Consider the following 27,991-nt stretch of genomic DNA (forward strand, 5'->3'; position numbering starts at 1 on the left):
GGAAAACGATGTAAACACATCAGAAAGATCCGTGAATCTGTCCCATGTTTAAGAAACAAATTCATTTTAATATATACATGTAATACATGAAAATGCATTGGTAAAAAAAAATCTTTAAGCATATATAAAACAATATATACTGAAGGAAAAACAAAGATGGCAAATCAAGATTCAAGTCTTATTTACAACACAATTGAGAGAGTTTCTGCCACCATCTGAATAGCCCTAAGAGGGTCCACAATATCTTTTAGCTTGTCCTTTCTGAGAATCCAATCTGGAGCAAATCTGAAAAACAAAAACGATGTCAATTGCCACTTCAAACACATACCAACTGTATATGTCAGACACATACAGTACTGTAAATATATACATAAAAATACATACTTTGGCACAGGGCGGGATTTACGAGGCGTTGCTGGAATGAAGAAGCTCCCATTGACTGACGCGTTCATCTTCTGTTTGACAACACTTCTTTCTCTGTCCATCTTGAGTTTGCGAGCAGTGAGGCGGTAAATACTTTGTATCCTATCCAAGACCTTGGGAAGTTTCATAACCTCCTAATGGAAGAAAAAAATATATAATTGCATTATATTTACAAAGCTATACAAGTTGTTTTTACTGTAAAATTTGAATTTGGTATTTAAATGTTCTTATGACAGGAATAATATTCTATTTCAAAAGTTCTTAAGTCCTTAAATTAAAGAAGCTACAGACCACAGCACGGTGCTGGTCTTGCAGGAGGAGAGCCAGCAGGAAGCAGGCCTTGGTGAAGATGCTGCCACCCTTTTCTGCCACTTTATCCCCTGCCTTCTCCCGATATCTCTGCAGCATGTCCAGCAGCGTTTCCACTGAGTTTTCCACTGAATACACTGCCTCAATGGTCTTGTGGTACTGGAGGGGGGGGCAAAAAAAAAAAGAAGTGAGTAGAGACGAGGGAAAGAAAGCAAAGTAGGAAGAAGGTACAAATGCTTAATTAAAATCAATAACCACTTGGTTCAGACAAAGCAGTGGGGGAAATTACTGAGATGTCACAAAAATGAAGTCATTTTAGTACTGCTAGAACTGTGGCTTTATGGATAGCAATGTCGGTCAGTAGGTCGGCCCACCACTTTGGTCCATACTGAAATACCTCAAACCCTAGTACATCCACTAGAAATATTTAGTGGATGTACTGCCATGAAATTTGGTAAAGATATCCCCAGGTGATGAATCCCACCAACTTTGGTGATCCCCTGCCATTTCCTCTAGCGCCACACCATGAGCTTGTGTGTGCACTGTTGGGGCACCAATTGGGTGGATTGCCAAGAAAATCATGGTCCTGATGCAAAGTCTGAATAGTTTAAAAATGTAATATGACAATTAAATTTGGGAAACAGAGTTTGTTTCATGTCAATCTGCATAGGCAACATTCTCAACTGTTCAAAGTCGTACTAAAATACCATCCAAGAAAAAATGGGAAGTCAACAGCGAAAAAAAAGATCTAAAAAAGGTTAAGGCTACTACCAATGTGTTTTTGCCACACAGTCTAGCTTTTTAGATTATTTTGCAAGTCAAGCAATCAATCAAAGTCCACAAAGCAAAGTGAAAAATCAATAACAAACAGTTGCAAAAGGTTGGTATACCCAAACTTTTGCAAAGAGCAAATATTAGAGTGTTAGAGCAAACAAGAAAACTTTCCTCAATTCAGTTGTTATCAGAGAACCAGACTCATCTCACAGTCTAATCTCTTTTCATCTTGGTTCACTGTCCTCCAGTTTCTTGCTTAGTTTTGAAAACTGTCATTAATGCATTCACCAATAGAACCCAAACCTCGGATTGGAAAACAAAAAAAGCCCCCCACCCCCCCGACTGAATCCTTATTAACAAAATTCGGGGGAGCAACAAATAAAAGAGCAAAGTTAAATTTGATAGAAATAAAAACAAATGATTCAGTTCAGCACGATCGCATCAGAAAACTGTTATTTCCCTATATAAATCATGTTCATTCAACTTAGGTTAACTCCAGGTTTTCCCCCTGGTCAACCACACCAGCTCTGCAGTGGCTCTTAAACCTTCAGAATGTTAACAGTTCACCAAAATTGCTGTACATTTGGACCTGGTCAAGAAAGTGTTTTCTATGATTTGAAAACTTCAAAATTTAAGCTTTTAACACAAAATTGTCTGACAATTACATTTACTGTATCAAAAGGCACTGTTTCTTTGTGAAATTAACTTAGTAGAGGATATGTGTTTGTAGTGGACCAACAGTGTGGATTTGTGCATTTTATATTAAATAATTTGGAGACTCAACTCCTCTTTTCTCTCCCAGAGAGAAGGAGGGGGTTTGATTATCAACCCTCTACAGACGGCTGAAGAGACCCCAAAAGAGGGGGGGTTGAAAGGTCGCTTTCCCCGAGTGCTATTCCTGGGCAGTTGACTAACCAGAGATTACAAACAGCCTATCAGAACTCTTCTTAAAGAGAGGGGCAGGAAACCCTAAACTGCCCCACACATGTAACCATGGCAACTGACCTTCCTCTGCTTTTAATTACCTCTCAAAAGGGATACTCCTTCTCACCCAGGTGTGCCAAAATCCAGGACACCAAGGACAGCCCTGAACTTTATGTAAACAGAGACTGCAGTCTCCAAAGACTCAAAGCATTACCTGTTTAATTAAATCTTTTAGATACTGATAGATCTGTTGCCATTATTGCTGAAAAGAATCTAAATAAGTTACTTTTGCAGTGTTTTAATTTTCAGCAAGGTTAAGGACACTCCTTCATTTTATGTATTGCTTGTTCACAATACTTTCTCACAATTCATTTAGAAATGATGATAAAGAAATGTCATACTATACTCTATTAATTGCCAGCTTGAATTTAAGACTAAATAACTAAATTTTACAGCTCGTCAGGTAACCTGAGCTCCCCCAAGTGGACGAAATAAGTATTACATGCCATCATTCTGAAATGCTAACCTTTTAAGGTCTAATTACTGACAATTGTTTTCCTGTTACCAAATGCTTAAACTTAGAACGCTACAACCGTTTGACCATTGAGGTTTGATTGTGGGAAAATATTTGATTATAATATGCGCAAATAGATTTTCCTTTCCTTTTTATAGACATATTAAAAGTTTAGAAAGACAGTCCCTCTGGGGACAACAAAAGAGCGACACATGACGTCGTTCGCTCTCTTCTCTCTGGACGCTTTCCTCTCGTCTGCCGGCTTGTTCCGGGCTCTTCAACGGCGCTTCGGCACGCGCCCGGCGTGCCCCTCTCCCGGCCACCCTCTAAGAATTCGACCAGCACAACAAAATATTTGTTTCGCTTGAAGCTACACACGCAAAGTGCCGCGACTTCAGTTTTCCTCAGTTCCAGCAACTTTACTTGTTTTATTTTCTTTCTTTTGTTAAAAGTTATCAGTCCGTTAAGTTACATTGGTCTAATTCAAGAACGACCAAGTTCCCTTTTAAGCTTTTTCGTTGAGCTAACTTCACCGAGGTCAGACCAAGTCACGTGGTCTCGCCAGCAGCAACCAAGGACACCTGAAGAACAGCCGAATTGCCAGACGGAGGACGGCCAACCCTTGAGGGTTTTTCTTCAGACACGGAGAACCTTGGAGAATTCCCTACCAAAAAGCCAGGAATCGGCAGGTAGCGTGGGACCCGTGCAACAGGCCAAGGCAGGCCGCCGACACAAGCAGTAAGACCAAAACAAAGCATTCTGTGGACAGGGATGTCCCAGAGTGTTAATATTGTCTTAACTCCTAAACTCATAGCTTACTTTCATTAGTTGCCATTTGAGTCAAATGCTTCCCACAATAGGAACCCCTTCTCATTGTTTAGCCATTTCTCTGTTGTATTTAACCGCAATTTTATATCACCTTAGTTAGTTAATAAATTCACTGTAATCAAGGAATTGTGTGTATTGCCTACTTCTAAGTCCCTGCCAAGAGAATTTACCCTTTAGATATGAGTGATTGATTTAAGATAATTAAGCGATTATTAACTAACTGATCACTGGTGAATAATTGTATAATTATTAAAAGCTACCTAGAGGTCCTGAGACTCTAGGTTAATAACAACTCCGGTGATGCCCCTGCGAAACGAGAGCTTTTTATGGATTAATAATTTCTGAATATTAAAATTAATCATAATTGGGTATTAATTCTCATAAATCTATTAAAATTCATATGTAGTTTAGACATGCTACATGTTAGATGCAATGTAAATCTTGCACTTTCCCCACATTTTATTAAAAATCTTTATTAGGGGTGGGACTCACCAGAGGCCCCACAATACAATATTGTGACGATACTTATGTCACGATAAGATATTATTGCAATTCCTCCCCCCACCCCTAATGTTTATTGAATCATTTACCATGTTCACCCTAAATGTGAATTGTTTCATTTCTCTAATTCATTCTAATTCTGATTTAGTGTTTTGTCTTCTCATGGATAAAAATGCATACTTTGCAGAATTATCCACAATGATTCACACCACACTGAGAGAACAGGAATCACTACATGAAAAAAACACAGAAATAAAAAGATGTTGACACAGTCTGAACTTGGTTTTGCAGAAGAGAAACTGAGCCCGAACGACAATAAGCTGATTAAAAAAGGAACAGAAAGTCTGTGGGGAAGTGAGACATCAGACGTTATGACATTCTCAGCTAAACTTTAAATGTGAACTCTACTTGAGTCAGACAAGTTACTTACTAATAAATTTATATTCAGCTTATTCAGCACTGTGTGCAGTATTACTACTGTAACATGGACTATTAAGTAGTAAATTCACGAGAACATAACATTACTATGTAGTTAGTTGTGTACTTACTTTGTTAAGTTAGATGTGAATTTCGATGCTACTCATGTCTGTAGGCCAAACATGAAGCTACAGACAGCGGACAATAAGCTTACCATAGCTAGCCCAGGTGTGTCCACAATAAATCACCTAAAAAAAGTCAGCATTTAACATGTTGTTTTTTGCTTAAGTCGTACAATAACTCAACTGGAAATATAACAACTTGATAAGCTGTCCGAGAAGTTGTTCCAGAATCCTCCATAAAACCACAACTTGTTGTTTTCTGTAAGTTTTTGAGATATAATTTAAGTAGTTGATTTAGGACAGAGCCACACTAACATGAAACAATGTACATTAATTCAGCTCAGGAAACACTTTGTGCTGTACATATAATCATGTAGATTCTTGTTGGAATATGTTAATTTGGGTGTATTTTTTCCCCCAACAAAGCATATATTATTGAGTAAAAAATGCCTTTTCTACTCAAAACTATGTGCATGCTGCTTGAATTTTAAAGTTCAGTTAAGCCATATTCTTTAGCCCCTCAAAGGTTCAGTGTTTAAGTTTTAGTGGCATCTAGTGGAGAGGGTTGCAAATTGCAATTAACTGCTCAGTCACTGCTCACTATGAAAAGCTATGGTGGTCGACACGCTTTATTGGCTCTAATTAATATGCGTGATCCTCCATTTGTCCAAATTTCACTTCTCTTCTTACTTCCAACAAACCAGACGACGACGACGACTACTACTACAACAAAGTAAGTTGTTCCGCGGTCTATGAGGCAAGCAAAGGCTCATTCTAACAACATAATTGTTCAGTATGTAATGTCTTTATACACCACTTAAAACATCCATCCATCCATCCATCGTCTACCGCTTATCCTGCGTACAGGGTTGCGGGTGGCTGGAGCCAATCCCAGCTGACTTGCGGGCGAAAGGCGGGGTACACCCTGGGCAGGTCGCCAGTCCATTGCAGGGACACCCAGGGACAGACAACCAGATCCTCCTAAATATTACACACTGAACCTTTAACCCTATATAAAATTTTGTTCCCTGCACTGTGTGCTCATTCACATTCTCAGGCTGGACGCCTTATGAAGGTAGACCGTTATTCTAGGGATGAAACGATTACCGGTTTAACGGTAAACCATGGTAAAATTACGGTTATTACCGTACACATTTTAATTACCATGATAACCGAGTACGGTTAACCGCGCTGTAAGTTTAACCACGCTGTCTCACAGCAAACACTGTCCAGTGTCTCCCAGAAGCAGGCGCGCATGCGCAGAATGCAACGTGTGTTTGTTTGGGTCAATGACACCACGCAGTTTAGTCAACCAACCAGCATATCTAGAAACGCTACAGACTGCTCTGTATTTATGTCAGTTTTTGGGCTCATTGCAGTTACTATCACTGTCTTCTGAAGACTGTTTTCATGCAATTGTCCACGCGGTCATTGTATTACCTATATAATATAAAATCTTGATAATGCACACTTAGATGATTTTCATGTGTTCACAAAAGGTGTATGCTGTTATTTTATTTTTGCAAACAAAATGGCAATTGTCTTTGTAGTTTTCAATATAAATCTTGTTGAAATGGTTTCAGTGTGTGTATCAGTACATTTTAATCTTTTTTGGCACATTTTTACAATACTGTGATAATACTGATAATCATGATAATTTTGGTCACTATAATCGTGATATGAAATTTTCATACTGTTTCATCCCTACCGTTAATGGCAACTTAACCTGAGGGGAAGGACAGCAGGACCAACAGTACCTTTCTACTATCCATCAGGTGAGTAGGAAAAACCAACTGATCACTATATTTCACATCATCTTCAAGTTTCACACCCTGAACATGAGAGCTTGATTACTTTTTACGACATTACATAAAAGGAATAGGTGTAGGTTTGTACCTTGGAGAGGTTGAGGAGGATCTGAATGGAGTAGGTGATGACGTCCATGCAGGGGACGCTCCTGTTGCAGCAGCGGATGAGTGTGAAGATGACGTTAGTGGCTCCGCTCTCTACCAGCCGCTCACAGCACTCTGGGGACAGCCTAGTGGCGGTCTCTGTGCATGCACACAACAGGTATTCTGTTAGTGCTACTGAAAAGGCTGAAGATGCCTGAGATCATGATCAGTATATTAACCAAAGATCCTCCATGTTATTGTCTCTGTGAGGCATATACTTTTACTTGAATTTTAGATTGCACATACTAGACACTGGAAACGTTAACCACATGATGTTATGAACTCTAACTTCTGCTTTTACAACACACAACAGAAGAGGAACTCTTTGTGCCACATTTTCTAAAATTTTTCCCAAATCTCATTCTAAACTCTTTTGCAGAGGTCAGAATTTCAGTGGGTGCATTTGAGGGTCAAGTGAAATTACTGTAATAGCAATAGTAAAACAGACTCAAGTCCCTGAACCTCATACAGTCTGTTAGTAATTCATTGCAACAGTACCAGATTAGCACAGACTCTGTTTAATCTTCTAAATTATGGCCTAGCATTTGTGTAGTCTTATTAGAAAAAGTAGGTTAAGTGGCATTTAGACCAAACAGAGGTGAGGACAGGTTACAAAATAACTTCCGCATTATACAGTTAAGTCCAGTTGCTTTTGGTTTAGCACAATATAATACAAGCACTCAAGTTTTTCTGTACATCAGTACAAAATTCACAAAACAATGGATTTTGCTTAAACAATATTTTGAAAAAAAAAAACATTGTAATGTCAGATTAAGAATACTGTATCATGAAGAATTAACAAACTACATCTTAAACTGCAAAAATTGGGTGGGAAAAAGAACAAACACACCGCCTTCATCAACTACAACTACTTCCACTCAAGCTACTTTGTGTCAAAAAAATACAGCTTGTAGCAGGAAGCTCTAAAGTTAATTCATATGGATGAATTGACATAAAGGGCAAAGCCTTACCCAGGTTTTTTAGGGACTCTAGAATGTAGGAGAAGTGTTTGTATCGAAGGAGGTAGTCTAGGGCAGATGACGTCTTGTTGCACAATTTGTCCTCCTCTCGGACACCAGCGGAGACTTCACGCAAGCGGTGTCTCAACTTCAACACCTTGGGATTATCATTCAGTCGGCGGGAGCGATGTCCTCTCCACAGAGCCTGGAGGGAGAGCAACAGGGAGAAGGAGCAGGGCGAGAAAAGAAAAGACAAATAAAAGGGGGAAAAAAAACTCAATTAGTTGCTAATCACTGTTTGCATTACATTGACTGAAATTGTACACCATTCAAACCACAGACTTTGTTATAAATTATGGAAATAACCGTTCTCAACTTTAATGAAAATAATTAGATCCTAATAACATTATATAATTATGTTCATTTACCACTGAATGCACAAAAGGAAAAGAACTCTCTAAATGATCTCCTAAAGGCCAGTATGAACAAGAGGAATGACTACAGCAAAGAAAATGTACCACAATGTTCCTGTGGGCACGTGACTTTGTTGACTTGAAATATTGTGAACCAATCCTTTAAGAGTCATCTGTACTAAATTCACACCGACTGTGGTACCTGAGCTTTGACAATTCCCTGTTGAACCCTCTTGTGGCGCCTAAGGAGGAGGAATTTATGGACGGCCTGCTGGATGACGGCCGCAGCCTTGTGGCGACGCGCTAACCAGCGCTTGACTGCTCTCTGGGCTGTGACAACCTTCCTCCTGTCCTCCAGATACCGCCTCCTCTGCTGCCTCGCTCTCACCCTTCGCTATGAAATAAAGCAAGGGAGTAATTGTAAGGAATGTTCACTGATTAATTAAATTAAATTCATCAAAGCACAAAAGTGCTTTTCAGTGACAGATTTTGTTTTGGCTTATGGCTTTGGGGTCTCTGTCACTGTACCTGTATGGTGATGACAGAATGGATTTGTCTTTTGGCCGACTCCAAAGCCCAGTGGGCTCTCAGAGCTCTTTGGATCTTTATGGCACTAAGATGGTGGAAGGCCGCCGATGTAAAACGAAGCCTCCTCTCTGCCATGACTCCCTCTAGTACCTGAAACAGAATGGCACGCAAAGGACATTATACTATACTTCATTCCAAGAAGGCAGTGGTTTCCTTTAAGGAAAGTCTGCTGCGATGGATCACCTGTTTTAAGCAACATTCAGGTCTACCAGGTTAATGAATGCAAACTAAAGGCTGTCTAAATAAAGCCTATTACCTGTCGTCGTGCAGTCCAGGCTCGGCAGTGTGTCTGAAGTGTGATAGCAGCTTGTCTCATTCGGGTGTAGTTGTTCCTCTCCAACCTGCCGAGCTGCACTGCCCGAACCTTCTGCTGAAGTTTCACAGCTGCCTCCCTCTTCCTTTGGAAGATACGCCTGTGCACTGAGCATCTCCAGCACGACTGGATCACAATAGCAGCTTGATTTCGTCGGTTAATGTCCCTCCTGACACACCAGCCTCTAAATGCTGCCTGAAGGATGATGGTGGATTGTTTCATTTTCAGGAACTTCTCTCTGTCTTGTCTTTGAAGAATACATGCTCGATAGTATCTCTGGATGATAATGGCGGATAGACGCATGGCCTGGAATTTCACTTCCTTGCTGTACTTTCTGAATGCAGACTGGATCACAGTGGCGGCCTGATGACAACGAGCAACCTCTTTTCTGACCCGCTGCCCTCTGAACGCTGCTTGAACGATGATAGCGGCGCTGCGCATTTCCAGGTATTGCGTTCTTTGTGCTTTAGCTGCTATGGTAGCCCGATATTTTTGCTGAATGGTAAGGACAGACGATTTCAATTTCAGATATTGCTTGCGTTCGGAGTAGGCTCTGAAAGCTCTCTGGACAACACTGGCAGCGTGATGCCTTTGTCTGAGGATGTGTCTGGATTTCATTCCACGGAAGGCAGCTTGTAGATTAATAACAGCGTTCCTAACCTCGTGATAATGTTTTATCTCCACATTTCTCTGTCTCTGAGCTCTAAACCTCTGTTGTAAGACACAAGCTGCCCAGCGTTGTCTCCTGAAGACTAACTGCTGCTTATGCCTCTTGAAGTTTGCTTGAATGACAGTAGCTGCCCTGTGCATCTTGGCAATGTTGGTTCGCACATTATGACCTCTGAAAGCTGCCTGAAGGATAACAGCGAAATGTCTCATTTTTAAGAACTTTTCTCTGTCTTGTCTTTGAAGAATGCATGCCCGATAGTATCTCTGGATGATAATGGCGGATAGACGCATAGCCTGGAATTTTACTTCCTTACTGTACTTTCTGAATGCAGACTGGATCACAGTGGCAGCCTGATGACAACGAGCGACCTCCTTTCTGACCTGCTGGCCTCTGCACGCTGCCTGAAGTACAATAGCCGCACTGCGCATTTGCTGGTATTTCTGCATTTGTTCTTTTGCTGCTACAGTGGCCCGATACCTCAGCTGAATTGTGAGAACGGAGGATTTTAAGGTAAGATACTGCCTGTGTTCACAGTGTGTTTTGTACGCTCTCTGGATAACACTAGCAGCCCGATGCCTTTCTTTGATGATTTGTCTGCATTTCATTCCCCGATATGCAGCCTGTAACATGATAGCAGCTTTTCTGCACTGTTGATAATGTTTTACCTCAACGTTTCTCTGTCTCTGAGCTCTAAATCTCTGCTGGAAGACACAGGAAGCCCAGCGTTGTTTCCCAAAGACTGACTGCTGTTTGTGCCTCTTGTAGTTTGCCTGAATGACAGTAGCTGCCCTGTGCATCTTGGCAATACCGCGTCGCTCACGATGACCTCTGAAAGCTGCTTGAAGAACAATGGCTGAATGTCTCGCTTTCAGGAACTTCTCCCTTTCTTTCCTCTGAAGAACACAGGAGCGATAGTATCTCTGGATGATGATAGCAGACAGACGCATGGCCTGGAATTTCACTTCCTTGCTGTACTTTCTGAATGCAGACTGGATCACAGTGGCAGCCTGATGACAACGAGCAACCTCCTTTCTGACCTGCTGCCTTCTGTATGCTGCCTGAAAGATGACCACTGCTCTCCGCATTTGCTGGTATTGTTTCATTTGTGCCTTTGTTGCTACAGTGGCTCGATACCTCTGCTGAAGTTTCACAGCTGCCTCCCTCTTCCTTTGGAAGATACGCCTGTGCACTGAGCATCTCCAGCACGACTGGATCACAATAGCAGCTTGATTTTGTCGGTTAATGTCCCTCCTGACACACCAGCCTCTAAATGCTGCCTGAAGGATGATGGTGGATTGTTTCATTTTCAGGAACTGCTCTCTGTCTTGTCTTTGAAGAATACATGCTCGATAGTATCTCTGGATGATAATGGCGGATAGACGCATGGCCTGGAATTTCACTTCCTTGCTGTACTTTCTGAATGCAGACTGGATCACAGTGGCGGCCTGATGACAACAAGCAACCTCTTTTCTGACCCGCTGCCCTCTGAACGCTGCTTGAACGATGATAGCGGCGCTGCGCATTTCCAGGTATTGCGTTCTTTGTGCTTTAGCTGCTATGGTAGCCCGATATTTTTGCTGAATGGTAAGGACAGACGATTTCAATTTCAGATACTGCTTGCGTTCGGAGTAGGCTCTGAAAGCTCTCTGGACAACACTGGCAGCGTGATGCCTTTGTCTGAGGATGTGTCTGGATTTCATTCCACGGAAGGCAGCTTGTAGATTAATAACAGCGTTCTTAACCTCGTGATAATGTTTTATCTCCACATTTCTCTGTCTCTGAGCTCTAAACCTCTGTTGTAAGACACAAGCTGCCCAGCGTTGTCTCCTGAAGGCTAACTGCTGCCTATGCCTCTTGTAGTTTGTCTGAATGACAGTAGCTGCCCTGTGCATCTTGGCAATGTTGCGTCGCTGACGATGACCTCTGAAAGCTGCCTGAAGAATAATGGCTGAACGTCTCGCTTTCAGGAACTTTTCTCTGTCTTGTCTTTGAAGAATACAGGAGCGATAGTATCTCTGGATGATGATAGCAGACAGACGCATGGCCTGGAATTTTACTTCCTTACTGTACTTTCTGAATGCAGACTGGATCACAGTGGCGGCCTGATGACAACGAGAAACCTCCTTTCTGACCTGCTGCCCTCTGAACGCTGCTTGAACTATGATGGCCGCGCGGCGCATTTCCAGGTATTGCGTTCTTTGTGCTTTAGCTGCTACTGTAGCCCGATACATCCTCTGAATAGTGAGGGCGGAGAATTTCAAGGTAAGATACTGCTTGTGCTCACAGTATGTTTTGTAAGCTCTCTGGATAACACTGGCAGCCTGGTGCCTTTGTTTGACGATCCGTCTGGATTTCATTCCACGGAAGGCAGCCTGTAAGACAACAGCTGCATTTCTCTTGGCACTCAGCGTGTGCATCTCCTCTCTCATTTTCTTGCTGGCTCTGTAACGTGCTTGCAATACATTGGCAGCCCAATGGACCATCTTGTAATAGGTTCTCTGCTGGTACCTTCGAAAATGGGACTGAATTGTTACAGCTGCAGTATGTTGGATATGCAACTGCTTTCTGACCTTATATCCTCTGTAGGCTGCCTGCAGATGGATGGTTGCCCTGCGCTTCGACAGATAGTCCAAGCGGTCTTTTCTCGCCATGATCGCTGCTCTGTACTTCAGCTGACAAACCAAAGCTGCTGCCTTGTTAGCTAGGAACCTATTCCTGTCCCGAATGGTGAGAAACTTTCTCTGAATGATTGTAGCAGCTCGGTGCATCTCTGCAATCTTCTTCCTGGCTCTTTGGCCACGATACGCTGCCTGGATGACAACAGCTGCAGATTTTATTGCTCTGTACCTCTGCTTCTGTTGATCTCTGAAAACTTTGGCTCTGTAGTGTTCCTGAATAATAATGGCAGCACACTTGGTGGCGAGGTAAGTCATCCGCATTCTGTACATCCTGAATTGAGCTTGGATTGCCCTTGCAGCGTTGGTCCTCTTCTTTAGGTCTTCCCTCACTCTAAATCCCCGGTAGACAGCTTGTATCTTCATGGCGGCCTGCTTTAGCTCTCTGTATTCATTTTTCTGTGCCCTGCAAACTAGAAGAGCTCTGTATCGGCTTTGGATTATAATCACTGCGCTTTGTAGGAGAAAGTATTGTTTCCTACATAAAAACATTTTAACTGAAGACTGAATGACAGTCGCTGCCCAGTGCCTTTTCTTCAGCTCTGTCCTAACTCTCATGCCTCTGAATCCAGCTTGGAGTGTAACACAGGCTGATCTCATGTGTAGGTATGCTTTCCTCATCTCCTTTCCAGCAACATAAGCTCTGTAGTGACGCTGTATGAGTACAGCAGCAGCCTTCTTAGACTTGTACTCTGCTTGCGCTTTGTGCCGACTGTAGTAAGCCTGTATCACGGTTGCACTCTGATGCCACTTTTCTATTTTCTTCCTGTCAGCTCTACCTCTCCAGTTAGCTTGTACAGTGAGAACGGCATTTCGAAGAGCATCATAATCCTTCTTTGTCTTACGAGCCGAAATTGTGGCTCTGTACTTTTGCTGTATCACACCAGCAGCTTTTCTTAAGAGAAGGTAGCGTCTTTGGGCCACATACTTCCTAAAAGCTGCCTGGATCACTGTTGCTGCCTTGTGTTGTTTATTCAGGGACTCCCGAGCCAATTTTCCACGATAAGCTGCCTGTATGGTAATGGCAGCACATTTCATCCTCATATATATTTGCTTTTCCGCGTCTCTTTTCACAGAGGCCCTAAACCAACGCTGGATTATGACTGCAGCACATCTCATCTTCACCACCTGTTTTCTGACAGCATGCCCTCTGAAGGCACTCTGTATGACAACAGCAGAGTTGTGTTGCATCCTCAACAACAGAAAGCAGCGTCTCTGTACAAGAACTCTGTATTGGGCTTGAATGAGCACAGTGCTTGTCTTGATCTTTGTGTATTGCTGGAGGCACCTCTGCATTCTATACCAAGACTGAATCTTTACAGCAGCAGCAGTTCTTTCAGCCATTTTTGTCTCGTACCATTTCTTAAACGCCGCCTGGATCACTTTGGCAGAACGGTTTTCCATTTCGGTTTTCCGGGTTTTCCATCTTCTGTAACCCCTCTGTATTTTCACCACTGCAGTTCTAAGGGAGAGATAATGTTCACGATCGCTTCGTGCAAGAGCCCATGCTCGCGAGTGCTTCTGAATGACTGTTGCGGCCCAGTAGATTCTTCCATAAGCAGACGCTGCCCTCCTCATTCGCCATTGTGCTTGGACAACAATGGTGTAGTATATGAGGCGTTGGTAAGCCCTGACTGCCAAAAACGTCCTCCATTGCGCCTGTAGGGACAAGATAAGAACCATCTATTCAGAGAACGATTACACAAGAAGGCTTTATTATGAAGTAAGTGTCAAAATCACATGTAAATACAGGACCAACATCATTGTGTTGTTGGCCAAAATCTTTTATAACTGGAGTCACTGTCTGAGGTAAGAAAAACAAAAATCATATCAACAAGTCAAAACCCATCAACACTTGATAATGCTTTCTGATTGTCGAGCAATTTCTACTGTAATGTCTGGTATGTGTGGTTGGGGGAGATATACTCAAACACTAAATGTTTAACCAGTACAACTTAGTCATCATTTACTTTGGCCCCTTTCATTCTCACATGTAATAAACACCTACCTGGATGACAGTTGCTGCTTCATGCTGAAGAGCCCGAAGTTGAGCCTGTTTTTTCAGCCTCAGCCTGTTGCGGGCTACGTAACCCCTCCAGACTGACTGGATGATGACAGCAGATTGAATCTGCTTTTTAGCTCTCCGCTTCTGGAGAAAACTCCTCACAACTACTTGGATCTTCACAGCAGCCATGTTTCTTTCCTGTATCCAAACAACATAAGTTTATCTTATTATTGTTCTTTCAACACAACATGGCCATTTTTTCTTGTACTGACCTCCAGAACAGGTGCAATGCAACTTTTGATATACCATGCAACAATCATTTTGAAACACAGAATCTTATAAATTTTCAGATTGTCAAGAACAAAACTTGAGATTCAGGGTTGATTTTATGCGACTTGTACATAAACATATATGGTAATCACCTTTTAAGCTGATATGGTGAACTTGTAAGCAAGCAGTTGCTTATTTACACATCCAGCACTTACAGAGCAATAGCTTTCATTTTTAGTCCTGTCTACCTGATGAATGTAATTCTCTTTTAGCTCAGATTTTGGTCTCCACAAACTCCTGAGGAAACTATCTGGCTCTTTCGGCTGCTAAATGTTCCATTGTGTTCATGAAATAGTCACACAGTGGGGGGGGGGGTTTCCCGCCCCCTCTGAAAACAGCTGCCTGCTGTGGCTTTTGACAGTGCTGAGACTGACCCAAAACAGTAAAGTTGTGGACCTGAAAGCTGAACAATGAGCTGATTATAGATATTTTAAGAAGAGACTTACTCATTTTCAGGTTTGTGGACCTGATTAACCTTTTTTTTTTTTTTTTATTCATTCTAGCAAAGTTCAACGACTAACTAAAACTTATTTTCAAAGTAATGATTAAATATAAGAAAATTATAAGAACATTTTTTTCATTTATCTACACTTACGTGTCGAAGTCCTTTTATTCAAAGATTGTACAGCAGTGACAAAAATTACGTTAATAAAATATAAGATGTCACATAATCACTGCAGTGGTCGTCAAAATACATAAAAAAAAAATCTAAGGATAAAAGTCAGTAAAATACACACACACTCCTGAAACAGCAATTGCAGATTTTTGACATCTTCGTACACTCTGACACGATCCAGACATTAGCAATAAAACATGAAATAGCATTAATTAGATTAATAAAACTCCATCAACTTGCAGTTGCACCAAATATTGAATTAACCTTGTAGAGCTGTAGATCTTTCTTTAATCTGTATTTCCTCCAGGCACCCTGGATGACCCGAGCTGCTCTGGTTTCATTCCGCAGGTCCAGAAGACGAGCACACAAGAAAGAGAGGTAAGACATCACAACCTGGAAGTAAACAGATGTGGATGAAGGAAACGACGTAGCTTTTCACTCTGGTCTCAACACCCATCTTCAGGTTGTTTTAGTTTATAAATTTCACTATATCACAAATGGATTTAGAGCAACAATTTTCATAGTGGTGTTGCACAAAAATATATGGGCATAGGCCTACTGTGATTATGAAGAAACCCTGCCCAACTAATCTGTATTTGCCTCTTGAAAAACAAATCTGACAAAAACAAATTTGCTGTAGGGGACCTACAGTCTGGTCTCACCTTCTCGTTGGGGATGGTGTTGGACATGTCAGCTGGGTTGATCATGGCAGGAACTCCGCCCAGGAAAGACACAGCAGTGTTGACCAGTCTGAAGTTGTTTTTCTCATTCTCCAGTAGCTCTTTAAATTCCACTGACGGAGAATCTGGGCCTTTTCAAAAATAGCAATGATACTGTCATTACAAGTAAATTACGGTCTCTCCAACTTCTTCATAATCTCCTTTGAAAGTCATACATAAAAGTTTACAAGCATGCATTCAACATTTAGGGCATTACATGCCATCCTTCACTTATCTCTAAGAGGAGGTCTGTAATTAAAAATAATGATAATAGTCTTTATATCTGTTAAACAGGCAGAAATCATTTTAAGGTTGAAAACATTTTGCATTTGAGTAAAACTTGGCAGTGAATTTATTTTTTTACTTTTAAAGCTATGTCACTGTGCTTTAATAACATTCCCCTAAATGCTACAGACGTCTTATCAAATTCTCTGTTTTCTACACTCTAATGCACAAAAATTGTCTGTGTGATGTGCAAATGATGAACAAACATCCTCTTGAACATTTTTTTTTTTTTTTTAAGAAGTACATCCAAACAGACAGCTGCACTAAAGAAACAGCATACAGCTGACATGTACCGTTCAAGCCTGTTGGCAAGGAGTCAAAGGAGTTGTCTGAGTCGCTGGCTGAGCAGTTGAGCTCCAGGCGGCCTCTCTGCGAGCATTCGACAGTCTGAGTGGTGCTGTGACTGACAGCCTCTTCTGGCAGGAGACAGGGGTGGTAGTGGTGGATAAGGTAGCAGAGGACGCGGCCATCTGAGAACGCCACCGTGAAGTTCTCCACCTGCACAGACAGACGACACACTTCAGTTACTGTTTTCCTAAGCAGGACTTGTGATATAGACAGTTAGGGCTACAGGGCTACAAAAATAAGCTTTAGAACAGCGAAACTGTTGTTTCTTATGCCATGTTAAGATAGAGGTCAAAAGGTTATGCTTTGCTAATGTCATGTCAGATTTACAGTCAATACGAGAGAGTTTTCCCTCAGTTATTGACTTTATATAAGCTAGTTAATGGTAATTGCAAGTGCAATGTGACTACCTGCTGTTCTCTTGTTTAAAAGTGTATTTTGAATCAACCTTACCCTAATGTTTCACTTTAGGTATGCAATAGTAATTAAAACAACTGAATCACACAGCACAGAGACATTGTATAATTAGAAAGCCATCGAAGATATTATTTTATAGATTATAGATAAAATTTATTGAGAGAAGAATTTTTCTTTTTATCTTTGGTTCTATGGATGGCAATTTCAGTCCATCAATACATCGCTCTGATCCTGCCTGTTATATCTCAACAACTATTGGATAGATTGCCATTATGATTGGAACAGATGTCAGTGACTCCCTGAGGAGCACTACCAACATGTCAAAGATTTAGCTCTCCATCTACTAGATTCATTGTCACAAAAATATCCAGACAATGCATCCAATGACACTGACCCTTCTTGTAGCAGCACTGGCAGGATGACATTTTTGCTTTAGTGCGAAATGTCTCAACAACTTTGGGATAGACATGGAATTTAGTACAGACATTCATGTTACTCACAGGATGAATCCTAATGACTTTGATTGTGGTTTTGAGTGAAAGTCTCAACCACTGTTGAACGGGTGTACCAAATTTCATTAATTATCTATGTCCCACTCAAGAATAAACTCACTTTAGTCATTGCCACCATCATCAGCTAAAAACTTTGTTCAAAGCCTCAGTTTATGACCAAATAACTGCAGCTAATCACATAACTGAAAATTAAAAAAAAGTCAAACTCACGTTCAGATTGTAGAAGTTACACACAGCTCGGACCCAGTCCATCAGCAGGGTAATCTTAGTGCTGCTGTGTTCATACGCCACCCTGTTCTTTGCAGGACTCGGCTGAAAGCCTCGATCAGCCCTCAGAGACGCCAGCCTCCGTTTGGACCTCAAGGTTCTCTTCAGGAAGCCAATTTCCTCCCTCAGCTGATCCTCATCCAAAATCACCTCCACCTTGACAGATTATTTGATAACAGCATTTTCAATCAACTCTTCCTACAGACTAAAACATGACTTACATTTTGTGAACTACCCCTTTGAAACGAATTCAGATACACACATGAAACGCAAAGATGATTTTCCACAAGAGGCTCAGTGTCTTCTCTCTGTGTCCATCCACGATGTCTCTGGAATCAATGGTGGAGCCTGAAAATAAAGATGCAATGCTTAAATACTTTTGATTCACAATTAAAATCCGTTAATTGCATTAAAGTCATTAATTAAGCAAAAATATCTTTAGATTTTCTCTGGTTCATATCATTGTAGATTGAATATTGTTGGGTTTGACCCATAGCTATGCAGAAACAATTTGTCAATTCACCATTTAGTTGACTGACAATTACAAAACAAAGCCAAACAAAGGCTGGTTCCACTGTATCAAATCTATCATTGTAAATTGAATCTTTGGGTTTTAGGCTTTAGTTGGTTGGACAAAAGAGATTTGAAGATACTGTCTCAAACTTTGGGAATTAATACATTTTTCATCACTACAAATATTGACTGACTGATAATGAAAAGACTGTCAGCTGAATTGTCATCAGACTCTAGACTGCATTACATTTCATGATTTAAACGTCAGCGAGGTCTTCTCTTTTTTTGTTATTTAGTTGATAAAGAAGGCAAAGTTTTTGAGTTTAGCAATTTCTTTTATGTCTTGAAATAGTACGTTTCACCCTGGACTGCTTAGTCACTTGTGTGTGTAAAAAAAAAATATATATAAATTACACACACACGACAAAGTAACCCAACTTTGTTGTTTTCAAGCTATACAACAACAGCTGTTTGTGATCAAACACAAAAAGGCGTGCTGTGACATAGCAGGTGTTCAAGCTCAAGTGAACGATGTAGTAAATGAACCATGTCCAAAAAAGTGCCACAGTGGTGGAAAATACAGCCCAGTATGAAAATACAATGAATATGTAACACTTCTGTGAAAGAAAAAAAATCACGTAGGAACTTAAACACTGAATCTCATTTTGTGGAGGTCAAACAAGCTTTCAGGCCGAGCGACTCCCCATTTTGCTGTTTACTCAGGAGAAAAATAGATAATTACCATGTTCATCCTTGAGGTCGACCCCTCTGCTTTTGAGTACTTGCAAAGCCACATCGACGTTGTGGACCTTCTGCAGGCGACTGATGGCTGGCAAACGGAGTTTCACTGACAAACTCCAGTCCTGGATAAGGAGCTCCATCACACGCCTGGAAGCAAACCCCACATGAAAAACATACTTTATAACGCTGATGCATAAGAATCTTTGTTTGCCACCATTTTTGATAACTTTGCTGTTACATGCTCAACTATGCAAGTTATTATTAAACGGACAGATTTCCAATTACATTTGATCTTTTGCAAGATTTCCGCCAAAGATCTTCTAGAAAAGGGTTTGTGTGCTTTTAACAGCTGTTTGGCATACAGCCCAAAAGTCATGACAGCACCAACAAACATGTATTGCTTACAGACACCCTATGTAGTATTACCAGGCATTTTGCAGTATATTTGACCCTTTAAGTCTGCCTTTTTTCCTGATGGAGGTCATTGTGTTGATTTTTTTCACCTTAAAAAAAAATATATCACACTTTGAGGCCCTTTCACACTTAATCCTTCTAAAGCCAGGGAGAGACCCAAGAAGAAGTCTAGTCTCTGACTGGAGAACAGATTTACTCCACAAGTATCTGCTGGGTCTTCATCGTTACATTTTTCAACCTGTATTTATAAATATGACCAGAGACCAATATTGTCACAAGGCAGGGCAGTTAGTGACAGAGCATTCATCAGTGAGAATCCCAGGCAGGAAATCCCCCGTCTGAAACTGCTCTGCTGAACACTAAATCCCTCCCAGCTGCAGGGAAACTGTCGCATAGTTGAGCCTGACCTAGGAGAAAAGCGAACATCCCAACGGGGATCACAGCATCACATTAAAATTCACGACGTCTCACTCACACTAGACGAATTCCACATTTCAAGTCAACTGCCAAATTCTTCACAGCGAAGTTGAACTCATCCAGGGGCGTCTGAACGTGGGAGACGGTTAAGCCGAGGTAGCTGAGGTGCCGGGGGAGGATCCCCTCTCCACTCAGGAAGTCCCTGGAGAAAGCCAGGAGCAGGTCTTTACTTGTCTGTTGAAAAACAAACAAAAACATAATAATAGGAGGAAACAGTTCCAAAAAAATAAAAGGGATTTATCAAAATATTAAAACATAGATTAAAATTCAGAAAACAAGTGGGGAATGTGAAGTTTACCACCAATGCACGCTCTCCTTCACCAATACAAATGTAGACAAATGCTGTACACATTTATGATGTTTGGAACCTACAGTCCTAGGCCAAAAAGGAATTCATAAATAATTCTGAGCCTTTATGTTTAAAGGCTGTCAGAGTATGATTTGGTATAAATAACGTGCTGTGCAGAAAACATCCTGTATCCACATCTAGCCTGTGTGGTTCATTTAAAACTACATCTGGTGGATTTTCCTGGTTAGTGGTGTTCTTTTGGGCTGGAATAAAAAAGCTGTCAATCGAACCCTTTGATAGCTTTTCGGTCTTATTCATTATACTAAATAAAATAAGCCTAATTTTTCCTATTAATTTTGCTATAAACGGCATCAAGTATCAAAAATGTGTCCAAGACAAGACATGAATACTAAAATTAAATAAAAGACCAATGCAAAGTTTATATTGTCATTCATTTCATAAGGCTGTACCTTTGGCCTTGTTTTATGTGTTTATTGTTGACGTGGGAGGGCTTTGGCCTACCTTGAACTCTGCGTCCAAGCAGAACAGACAGGGGTTGTGCTCGATCAGCCGAGACTCTTTGGCCTTGTCCAGGAAACACACCAGCAGAAGCAGCTTCTTCAGTGTGAAGCGGGACAGCGCCTCCTCGTGGCCTAACCAAGAAAAGGTAAAGAGAGTTTTTTGTAACTACGGATTCTGTGTTTGAAATTAATTCATTTATATTCAACATGTCTTAAATGAATCGAAAATGTATTGCTCTAATAAAAAGACCACAATAACTATCCCTTAAAGTATGTGCTCAAAAGTGGCAAGTGCAAACCTGGAATTGCTTGATCATTACCTTAAGATCTATAGCAATGGTGGATTTTTGGGAGGGGAGAAACTTTGCAGTATATTCCTGGAAGAATTTCAGGAATAAAAACTAAATTCCAGTAGAGCTGATATGATTAAAAGATTACTCAATCAATCGAAAGAAAATAATTTGAACATCCAAAACAAGATATTTAAAGATGTTGCCTCAGACTCTGGGAAATTGTGACTGACATTTTTCATGTTTTCTGGAATTTTATAAACTAAATAAAAACAACAACAACAGGACGGCAGATTAATCAATAATGAAAATAATGCAGCTTTAAACTTCAGGGAAAGCTTGATCTTGCAGAATGGGAGATATTATGAAAGTGCAACCCACACACTGCATTATATACCTATAGTTAGTGACAATTTTATTACACATGACTGATTAGACTACAGGCTCTCATTTAGGGGATATCTGAAAATGTCAGTAGCAGGAAATTAAAAAGTTCTGTTTATGTCGGTGAATTAATGACAAGAAGTCAAGTCATTTAATTAAAAGTTCAACTCCTATCCAAGTTATTAATTTTATATTTGCATCATAAGGGTTTGTATTTCTGTCAGCTTATGATATGGTAAAAGAGGTTTCGTTTCCGCTAGTGTGGAAAGGGGAAATGCATCCTGAGGTGATCACCCATTCAATGTGCCTTTTTTTTTTGGATTCAAATATACAGGTAGGTGCCAAGGAAAGTCTCCACCTTAAATTATTCCTGAAATGTTGAAGCTCTGACAGTAACCATGCCACAGTCTCCAGTTAATACAACACAATGAACGATGCTCCAAACTTACCGTCTTTGTAAAGGTTAGGCACTCTTGCGTGTCTGAACTCCGCGGCGATGTCTGGGTTCCAGAGCAGCCGCTGGAGGATGAACATAGCCAGACCCACAGCATCACTGTTGCTCTCCAGTGAAATCAACTCACCGTAGATTGTCTGAAAATAAGCAGCCTTGTGTTTAGCAAGCATAGCGTGGATAGTGAGGCAACAACATAGTTTGGAAAGACAAATGCTAAAAACGCTTGTATCAGAATACCTCAAGCCCAATCCGTAACCACAGCGGGTTGTATGAGAGAAGCCAGTTGAGGACTTTTCGGCGTTCACCTAAAAGATGACAAAACAAGAAAATAATGTTAATCTCAGGCTTGTCCGGGGGTTGATAGGAACTTTAGATTTATTTAAAAACCATTTAGAAGCCCAGCACCTGCAGGTTTATTATGTAATATTTATTTACCTATGTCCTTCCAAAGATGGCGGTCTTTGCGGACAAGCAGCCTCTTGGACTCCACCTCCAGCTCAAGCCTCTGAATAGCCTTGACCATGGCCTCAGACGTGAAAAGCTGGCAGGCAGAACGACGGAGGCGGTTTAGCTTCCGTCGGGCCGTGTAGGTGCTAAAAGACATCTCCTCTTTGGTGGGAGCTTTGGGCACACTGAACTTGTCATCACTGCCCATGACAATGGACACAGTGTTCACTAAACAAGAAACAAATAAAAAAGACAATGTTTATGACTTATAAAGTCCGCTGGACAAACATACAGATTGGGTCCACAAATGACCTGGAAGCTCTGGAAAAGCATGATTATTTATATATTTCTGGGAAGCAAACACTACCATCTGTACTCCTGCCTCCTAAAAGATTTTTCCCCACATGTTTAAAGTAGTGAAAGCCTCCTGAATGTCTGTCACCTTTAGCGACTTCAGTGTTGACTTTAAAGTCATCTGGGGTGAGGACGTAGTTGATCCACCATGTGAATCCCCTCTCCTGTTTCTCAATCCACCTCTCATCATAAAACATGTTCTTGGCAGCAAACGGCATCGGGTGTCTCGGTATGGCTGGGAGAATAGAACAAAATGATTTTTTTAAAGATTAACAAAAGCAAAATACATTTTCTCACACACACTTTACAGTGTTCAGTTATCAAATACCTGTTTGTGCTGGCTTAATGAAGGTCAGCTTTGACTGAGCTACAGCAATAACTTTTGCAGTCTTCACAGATGGAGCGCCATATGACTTCAAAGACTGTACGCCTGTGAAACAAACAAAAAAGAAGAAGTCAAAATTAGCAGCGGCTTATACATTTTAATGACATCACAGGTTTGAATCTTAGCTTTGCTTTCGTTCAATTATGAATGCACATTAATACCCACTCATCATCAGACCTACACTACAAGAACAGCAATTAACTCTTATTTGAGAGGTATTCCCCTTCAGAAAGCAATCATACCATACCTCGTGAGGTGAGTTTGGAGTTTGATTGCTTTGCCTGGGCAGGAACCACAGACCTTGCAGTCTTTAGAGATGATGTAGTCATTGAGCGCACTGAGCCTGGGGAAAAAGGGCCTTTTTCAGTAACAGAAACAAGGCAGATTTGTCCAGCTACAGAAGCTGTTCTGAATATGCGACTCCAGGATGTAACTACCTGCAACCATCAGCAAGGATATGTACAGTAAATAAAAACAGTTTGTGGTACTGTTGAGCACAGAGAGGTGTTTCTGTTAAGGTGCTTTCACACCTGTAGTTTGGTTCATTTGGTCCTGCCAAAGGGCAAAAAAAATTATACACTACTGCTGCACGGTTGATGTTCACACTGCAGTTTTGCAGAGAAACCAACTTGCTGATTGGACAGCTTTGGCAACTGTCATCAGCACATCATCAGGACCCACATGGGGAAATCAGATTCCCCATGTGGGGAAAGAACTTTAATGCCTCTGATTATTGCAGAGATCACAAGTAAAGCCATTATAAGCATTATTAGTGATATTAGATTGACTACATATTATAGATAATGATGTAGAAAGATGACAAAAAGGAGTACAGTAATGATTCAGGGCTTATTGCTCTGGGGTCTTGTCAAGAAAAAAAAAAAAAAAACTGGTTTATGGAATTAATGAACTGACACAATACACAGAGTACTGGCCCTATTTAACAGCTCTTGACCTGTTAATCAGGGAAAATACTTGCGCTGACATGTATACGTGGTTACCAAATAAGGTGCATAAATATAGGCTATACATGGCTTATACAGATCATTCATAAGATCGCTTCCTGAACACATTTCACAGTCAGCAGATTTATTAGTGGTTTAGCTTTTAATAATGCTCAGATCTGCCATCACAAAATCCTGTGGTATGTTTGTTTGCTTTTACATCACAAGTGAACCACGAGTTTGTCTGAAGGCATACCAAAACCACCTCTACAAGGTCTCAGTGCGCTTGTTATGTCAGCTTTTGTGCGATTGTTGCATTCACACCTGTCCAAACAAAAACGCACCAAGGGGGAAAATGAATTCTAGTGCGATTCAACCGAACCAAATGAGGCAGGTGTGAAAGCACTCTTAGCTTACCCAAAACAGCTTAACAAAATAGACAAACTTGTCACTTTAAAGCAATACAATTCAACAGCACCATAAGCTGCAGTGTCCAGAATTATAATACAGTTGAATAAACACCTCTTTAACGCAGTTTTTAAAAAATTTAACATTATAACCTTCATGAATGAGGATATATTGCAGGACTGTTGTATTAGACTGCATTAGCTAGGTGTATGAATTAACAGGCCAATGAGTATATATGTCTTGAAGCTTTAATGCACCTGAGTTTACACTGAATTAAATATTCATGTCTGAAACAGCATATACAGTACTTTTGAAGGTATGCTATAAACACAATGACATCCCAACATTCGACATACACATTGTTCACATCTGCTCACCTGTTGTTCTTGGCTGTTGCCTCTGTGACGCACTTCTTTCCTGGACTGATCTTGGGGGCTCAGTTTTCCCAATTACCACCCTGCTCCTTTTGACACGCTCCGTTTTCCCAGCATCCTCGATGTTCCCGTCACTTTTCAAATACTCCTCACTCTTCCTCTTCTTGCTCTTCACAGCCATGTGAACGGGAAATGAGTCTTCCTTAACAGGTGGAGGTGCTGAAACAGTTGGAGACAAGTGATACACATTGGATGTGGGGCCGAGGTGTAGGGGAGAAGATGAACCCAAGGGCGACGAAGAGGTGACAGCGAAAGTGATGGGTGCGGCCGCTGCAGGAGATGGGGAAGCGACTGAGAAAGAGAAGCGAGCAGGAGCTGTAGAAGGAGGGGAGGTGATGGGTGTACGCGAGTCGTCGAGCTGTGGAGTCCGGCTGGAGATTAACTCCTGGGTTTGATGACCATCATCACATGGGGAGCTGACAGCTTCAGCGTTTTGCCACCCATCGGTTCCTGTGACTGGGTCGATAACAGGAAGGATTGGAGTGCCTGGTCCAGACTCGCACGGACTGCTGCCGTCAGACAGCTCAAGTGTTCTTTCCAACAGCTTTCGCCTTGACTTCTTTATTTTCCTTCCACTTGAACTACTTGTCTCCACTGTTGCTTTACTCTTGGTCACTGTGGCAGAGGTAAAAGAGGCCTTTTTGACTCTTTCCATTCCCTCAGCCACCTCTGAATGAACAACCTCACTCACAACAATCTTTTTGCTGACAAAGAAAGTAAGTCTCGGCTCATTGGACTCAGACACCTGTGGGCTATCGGGTAATGCTTTGAGGACATTTTGGTCAGGTCCAGAGTCGTGATTCCCACTCTTAGATTCCAGTGAATCTGAAAAGCCACAGCTCGAACTAGTGTCTCGAGGACTGGTGATAATGTGGCTCAGATCAGAGTCAATGAGGGCCAGCGCATCTTTTAAAGATGGAATCGGGGTTCCAGTTAACACTTTGTCAACATTATCAAAATCAGCATGAGACTTTATAGCCTCAGAAAGTGGGCTATCTGACTGAATATGAGGCATGAGCTTCTTAAACCTCTCTGGTGTCCCAATAGGTGACAGCGTCCTGTTAAGCATTTTGGTAAGATCTGGGTTTTCAGGTTTGGCCGGAAAGAAATCTGGGCTTGCAGACACATTGCCAGAGTCCATCAGCTTTCCGGCTGGGACGAGTAGGACAAGAGGAGAGCTTCCATGATGGGTATTCTCGTGGTCCGACAAGGCCAGAGACCGTTGCCTCTGGGTGGAATTCAGGGCCTTCTGCTTCTCTGATATCTGAGGGTCGTCAATGGGACTGCGCTTGGAGAGGGACCTCTGTCTGACAGATTTGCCCTCGTTGAGAGAAGCAAGTGGGCTGCGTGGCTTTTCTCGCTTGTATTGTGGCTTTCGGGACACTTGGAAGGTTTTATTGGCTGCCATCTTCAGTGGTGGATCTGTTTTCTTTCTCCTGGGTGCAGCTACTTTTTCACCCTCTCTTTTGTTTTTAATTGTGTCCCATAAGCTTTTCTGAAACAGAAAAAAAAGTGTCAAAATTGAAGTATTAGATGTAGCTATTCCAAGTTCCCTGATTATATAATGAGTGAGAACTGTGAAATTACTTGTGCCAGGTTTAACTAAGTACCATTTAGGCAAATTGGGCCTAAATGTAGGGCTTTTTCATGAACCAATAATCTACCAATTACATTTGCAATAAATGGCTTTGTGCATATGACATCAGGAAACAGTTAAAAATACCGATCGGAATTTCCTAGAACTTGAGGTTATGTCAAAAAAATATTTCATCTTATTTGAGTGCAATTGCAGCTTTAACAGCCTCTGTATTCAGCTGAGGATTCACCTTTTTCTTTTTTGGAGCTTCTGCTCTCCCCAGCAGAACAGCCTGGTGCTTGAGAACCCCATTGGCGTTGAAGATGATGAGCTCTCTGATTCCACCTTCTTCTGTTGGAGTCCAGGTTACTGTCAAACTGAAGGAACTCTCAGGCTGCAAATAAAAGCACAAGGAAAGATGGGAACAACTGCAATCTTAACAATGAAATGACTCATTAATGATACTATATTAGACATACCCATTCAATCTGGGGGCAGCAGAGAAATAATGTTAACTTCATGTCTGAATTTTGACATAACAAAGCTCCTGGAGCATGACAGCAGCATGCCTCATGCTCTGTGGGCCAAGACCTTTCTATTAAGTGCGTGAATCGTGTCCCTTCATGTTAGAGAAAATTAGCTAAAAACATACCTGGATCGTGAACGTGCTGTGGTCCACAGAAAAGCCTTTACTCGAGGGGATCTTCTCAACAGTAACCTCCGCGTCTCCATCCTCTGTAGGGTTCTCAATACGCAGAACAGCCGACCTAGAGGTTCCCACCTTTACTGCTCCAAATGTCACAAAGGGAGCCTTTGAGAACTGGATTAAACTCAAAGTCGGAACATCATTCTCCTTGTTAGCGTCGTCTCGCTTTACTGGACTGAAGTCTAGAAATCCGCTCCGTGTTGAAGATACCGTTTCCGACATTTTACATTAAAATAAAATAGCTGTAGCTTAGCTTAATATAAAGCTACATGTTACGTAGTTAGTTAAATGTCTAGCAAACAACATGCGCTGCAGGTAATGTTGACTGATTACTTGTTCTGCCCCGATACAAACAAACGTTAAAACACGCTTCCTTCCACTACAGACTGAAAGACGTTCTAATTTGAAAATCTGCCGTGTTGTTTTACCAGCCAATGATCAGCGAGCTGTGGCTACGTCTAGTCCAATGGGTAAAGACAATAGATCGAATCCATGCGAATACACAGCTATCGGCCAATCAGTTACCGACTACAGTTTTTAAACTGCCTTAAGACACGCCCATATCCCGAGTGACAAAAAAACGAAGAGGTGTTAATCTGTTTGTTTTTCAAAACCACTAAAATCAAAGAAACAACAAATTTATCCCCTCATTTATTTCGCCCAAACTGCACCTAAACAGAAAGTAATGCTAACAACAAAATTAACTGTTCGTAGAGCCCACGAGTAGTTTACATGTCTCCTCTAATTAAATCAGATTGTGCTCCAAAGGTTTACTA

At 41.3% G+C, this 27,991-nt stretch overlaps 1 protein-coding gene across 1 annotated transcript; it reads right to left on the bottom strand.

Moving 5' to 3' along the window:
* Positions 1–23: 23 nt before the first annotated feature.
* On the bottom strand, positions 24–27,960 carry aspm (assembly factor for spindle microtubules). Its single transcript, XM_038715142.1, has 26 exons — positions 27,162–27,960; positions 26,760–26,903; positions 24,877–26,428; positions 23,395–23,490; positions 23,091–23,192; positions 22,851–22,997; positions 22,397–22,636; positions 22,199–22,266; positions 21,957–22,098; positions 20,835–20,965; positions 20,022–20,197; positions 19,134–19,279; positions 18,141–18,226; positions 17,822–18,034; positions 16,631–16,835; positions 15,996–16,144; positions 15,598–15,726; positions 14,391–14,585; positions 8,981–14,041; positions 8,665–8,814; positions 8,339–8,530; positions 7,736–7,928; positions 6,709–6,863; positions 715–891; positions 385–557; positions 24–285 (listed from the first exon to the last, which is right to left on the bottom strand). Exons 1-26 carry the CDS (start codon positions 27,435–27,437, stop codon positions 183–185), a joined length of 10,401 nt encoding a protein of 3,466 aa, XP_038571070.1. The 5' UTR covers positions 27,438–27,960; the 3' UTR covers positions 24–182.
* Positions 27,961–27,991: the final 31 nt, after the last annotated feature.

This window comes from Micropterus salmoides, unplaced genomic scaffold (genome assembly GCF_014851395.1).
Source record: "Micropterus salmoides isolate LMB-PRFRI ecotype aquatic unplaced genomic scaffold, ASM1485139v1 Ms_hic_scaffold_13, whole genome shotgun sequence".
Lineage (NCBI taxonomy): Eukaryota > Metazoa > Chordata > Actinopteri > Centrarchiformes > Centrarchidae > Micropterus > Micropterus salmoides.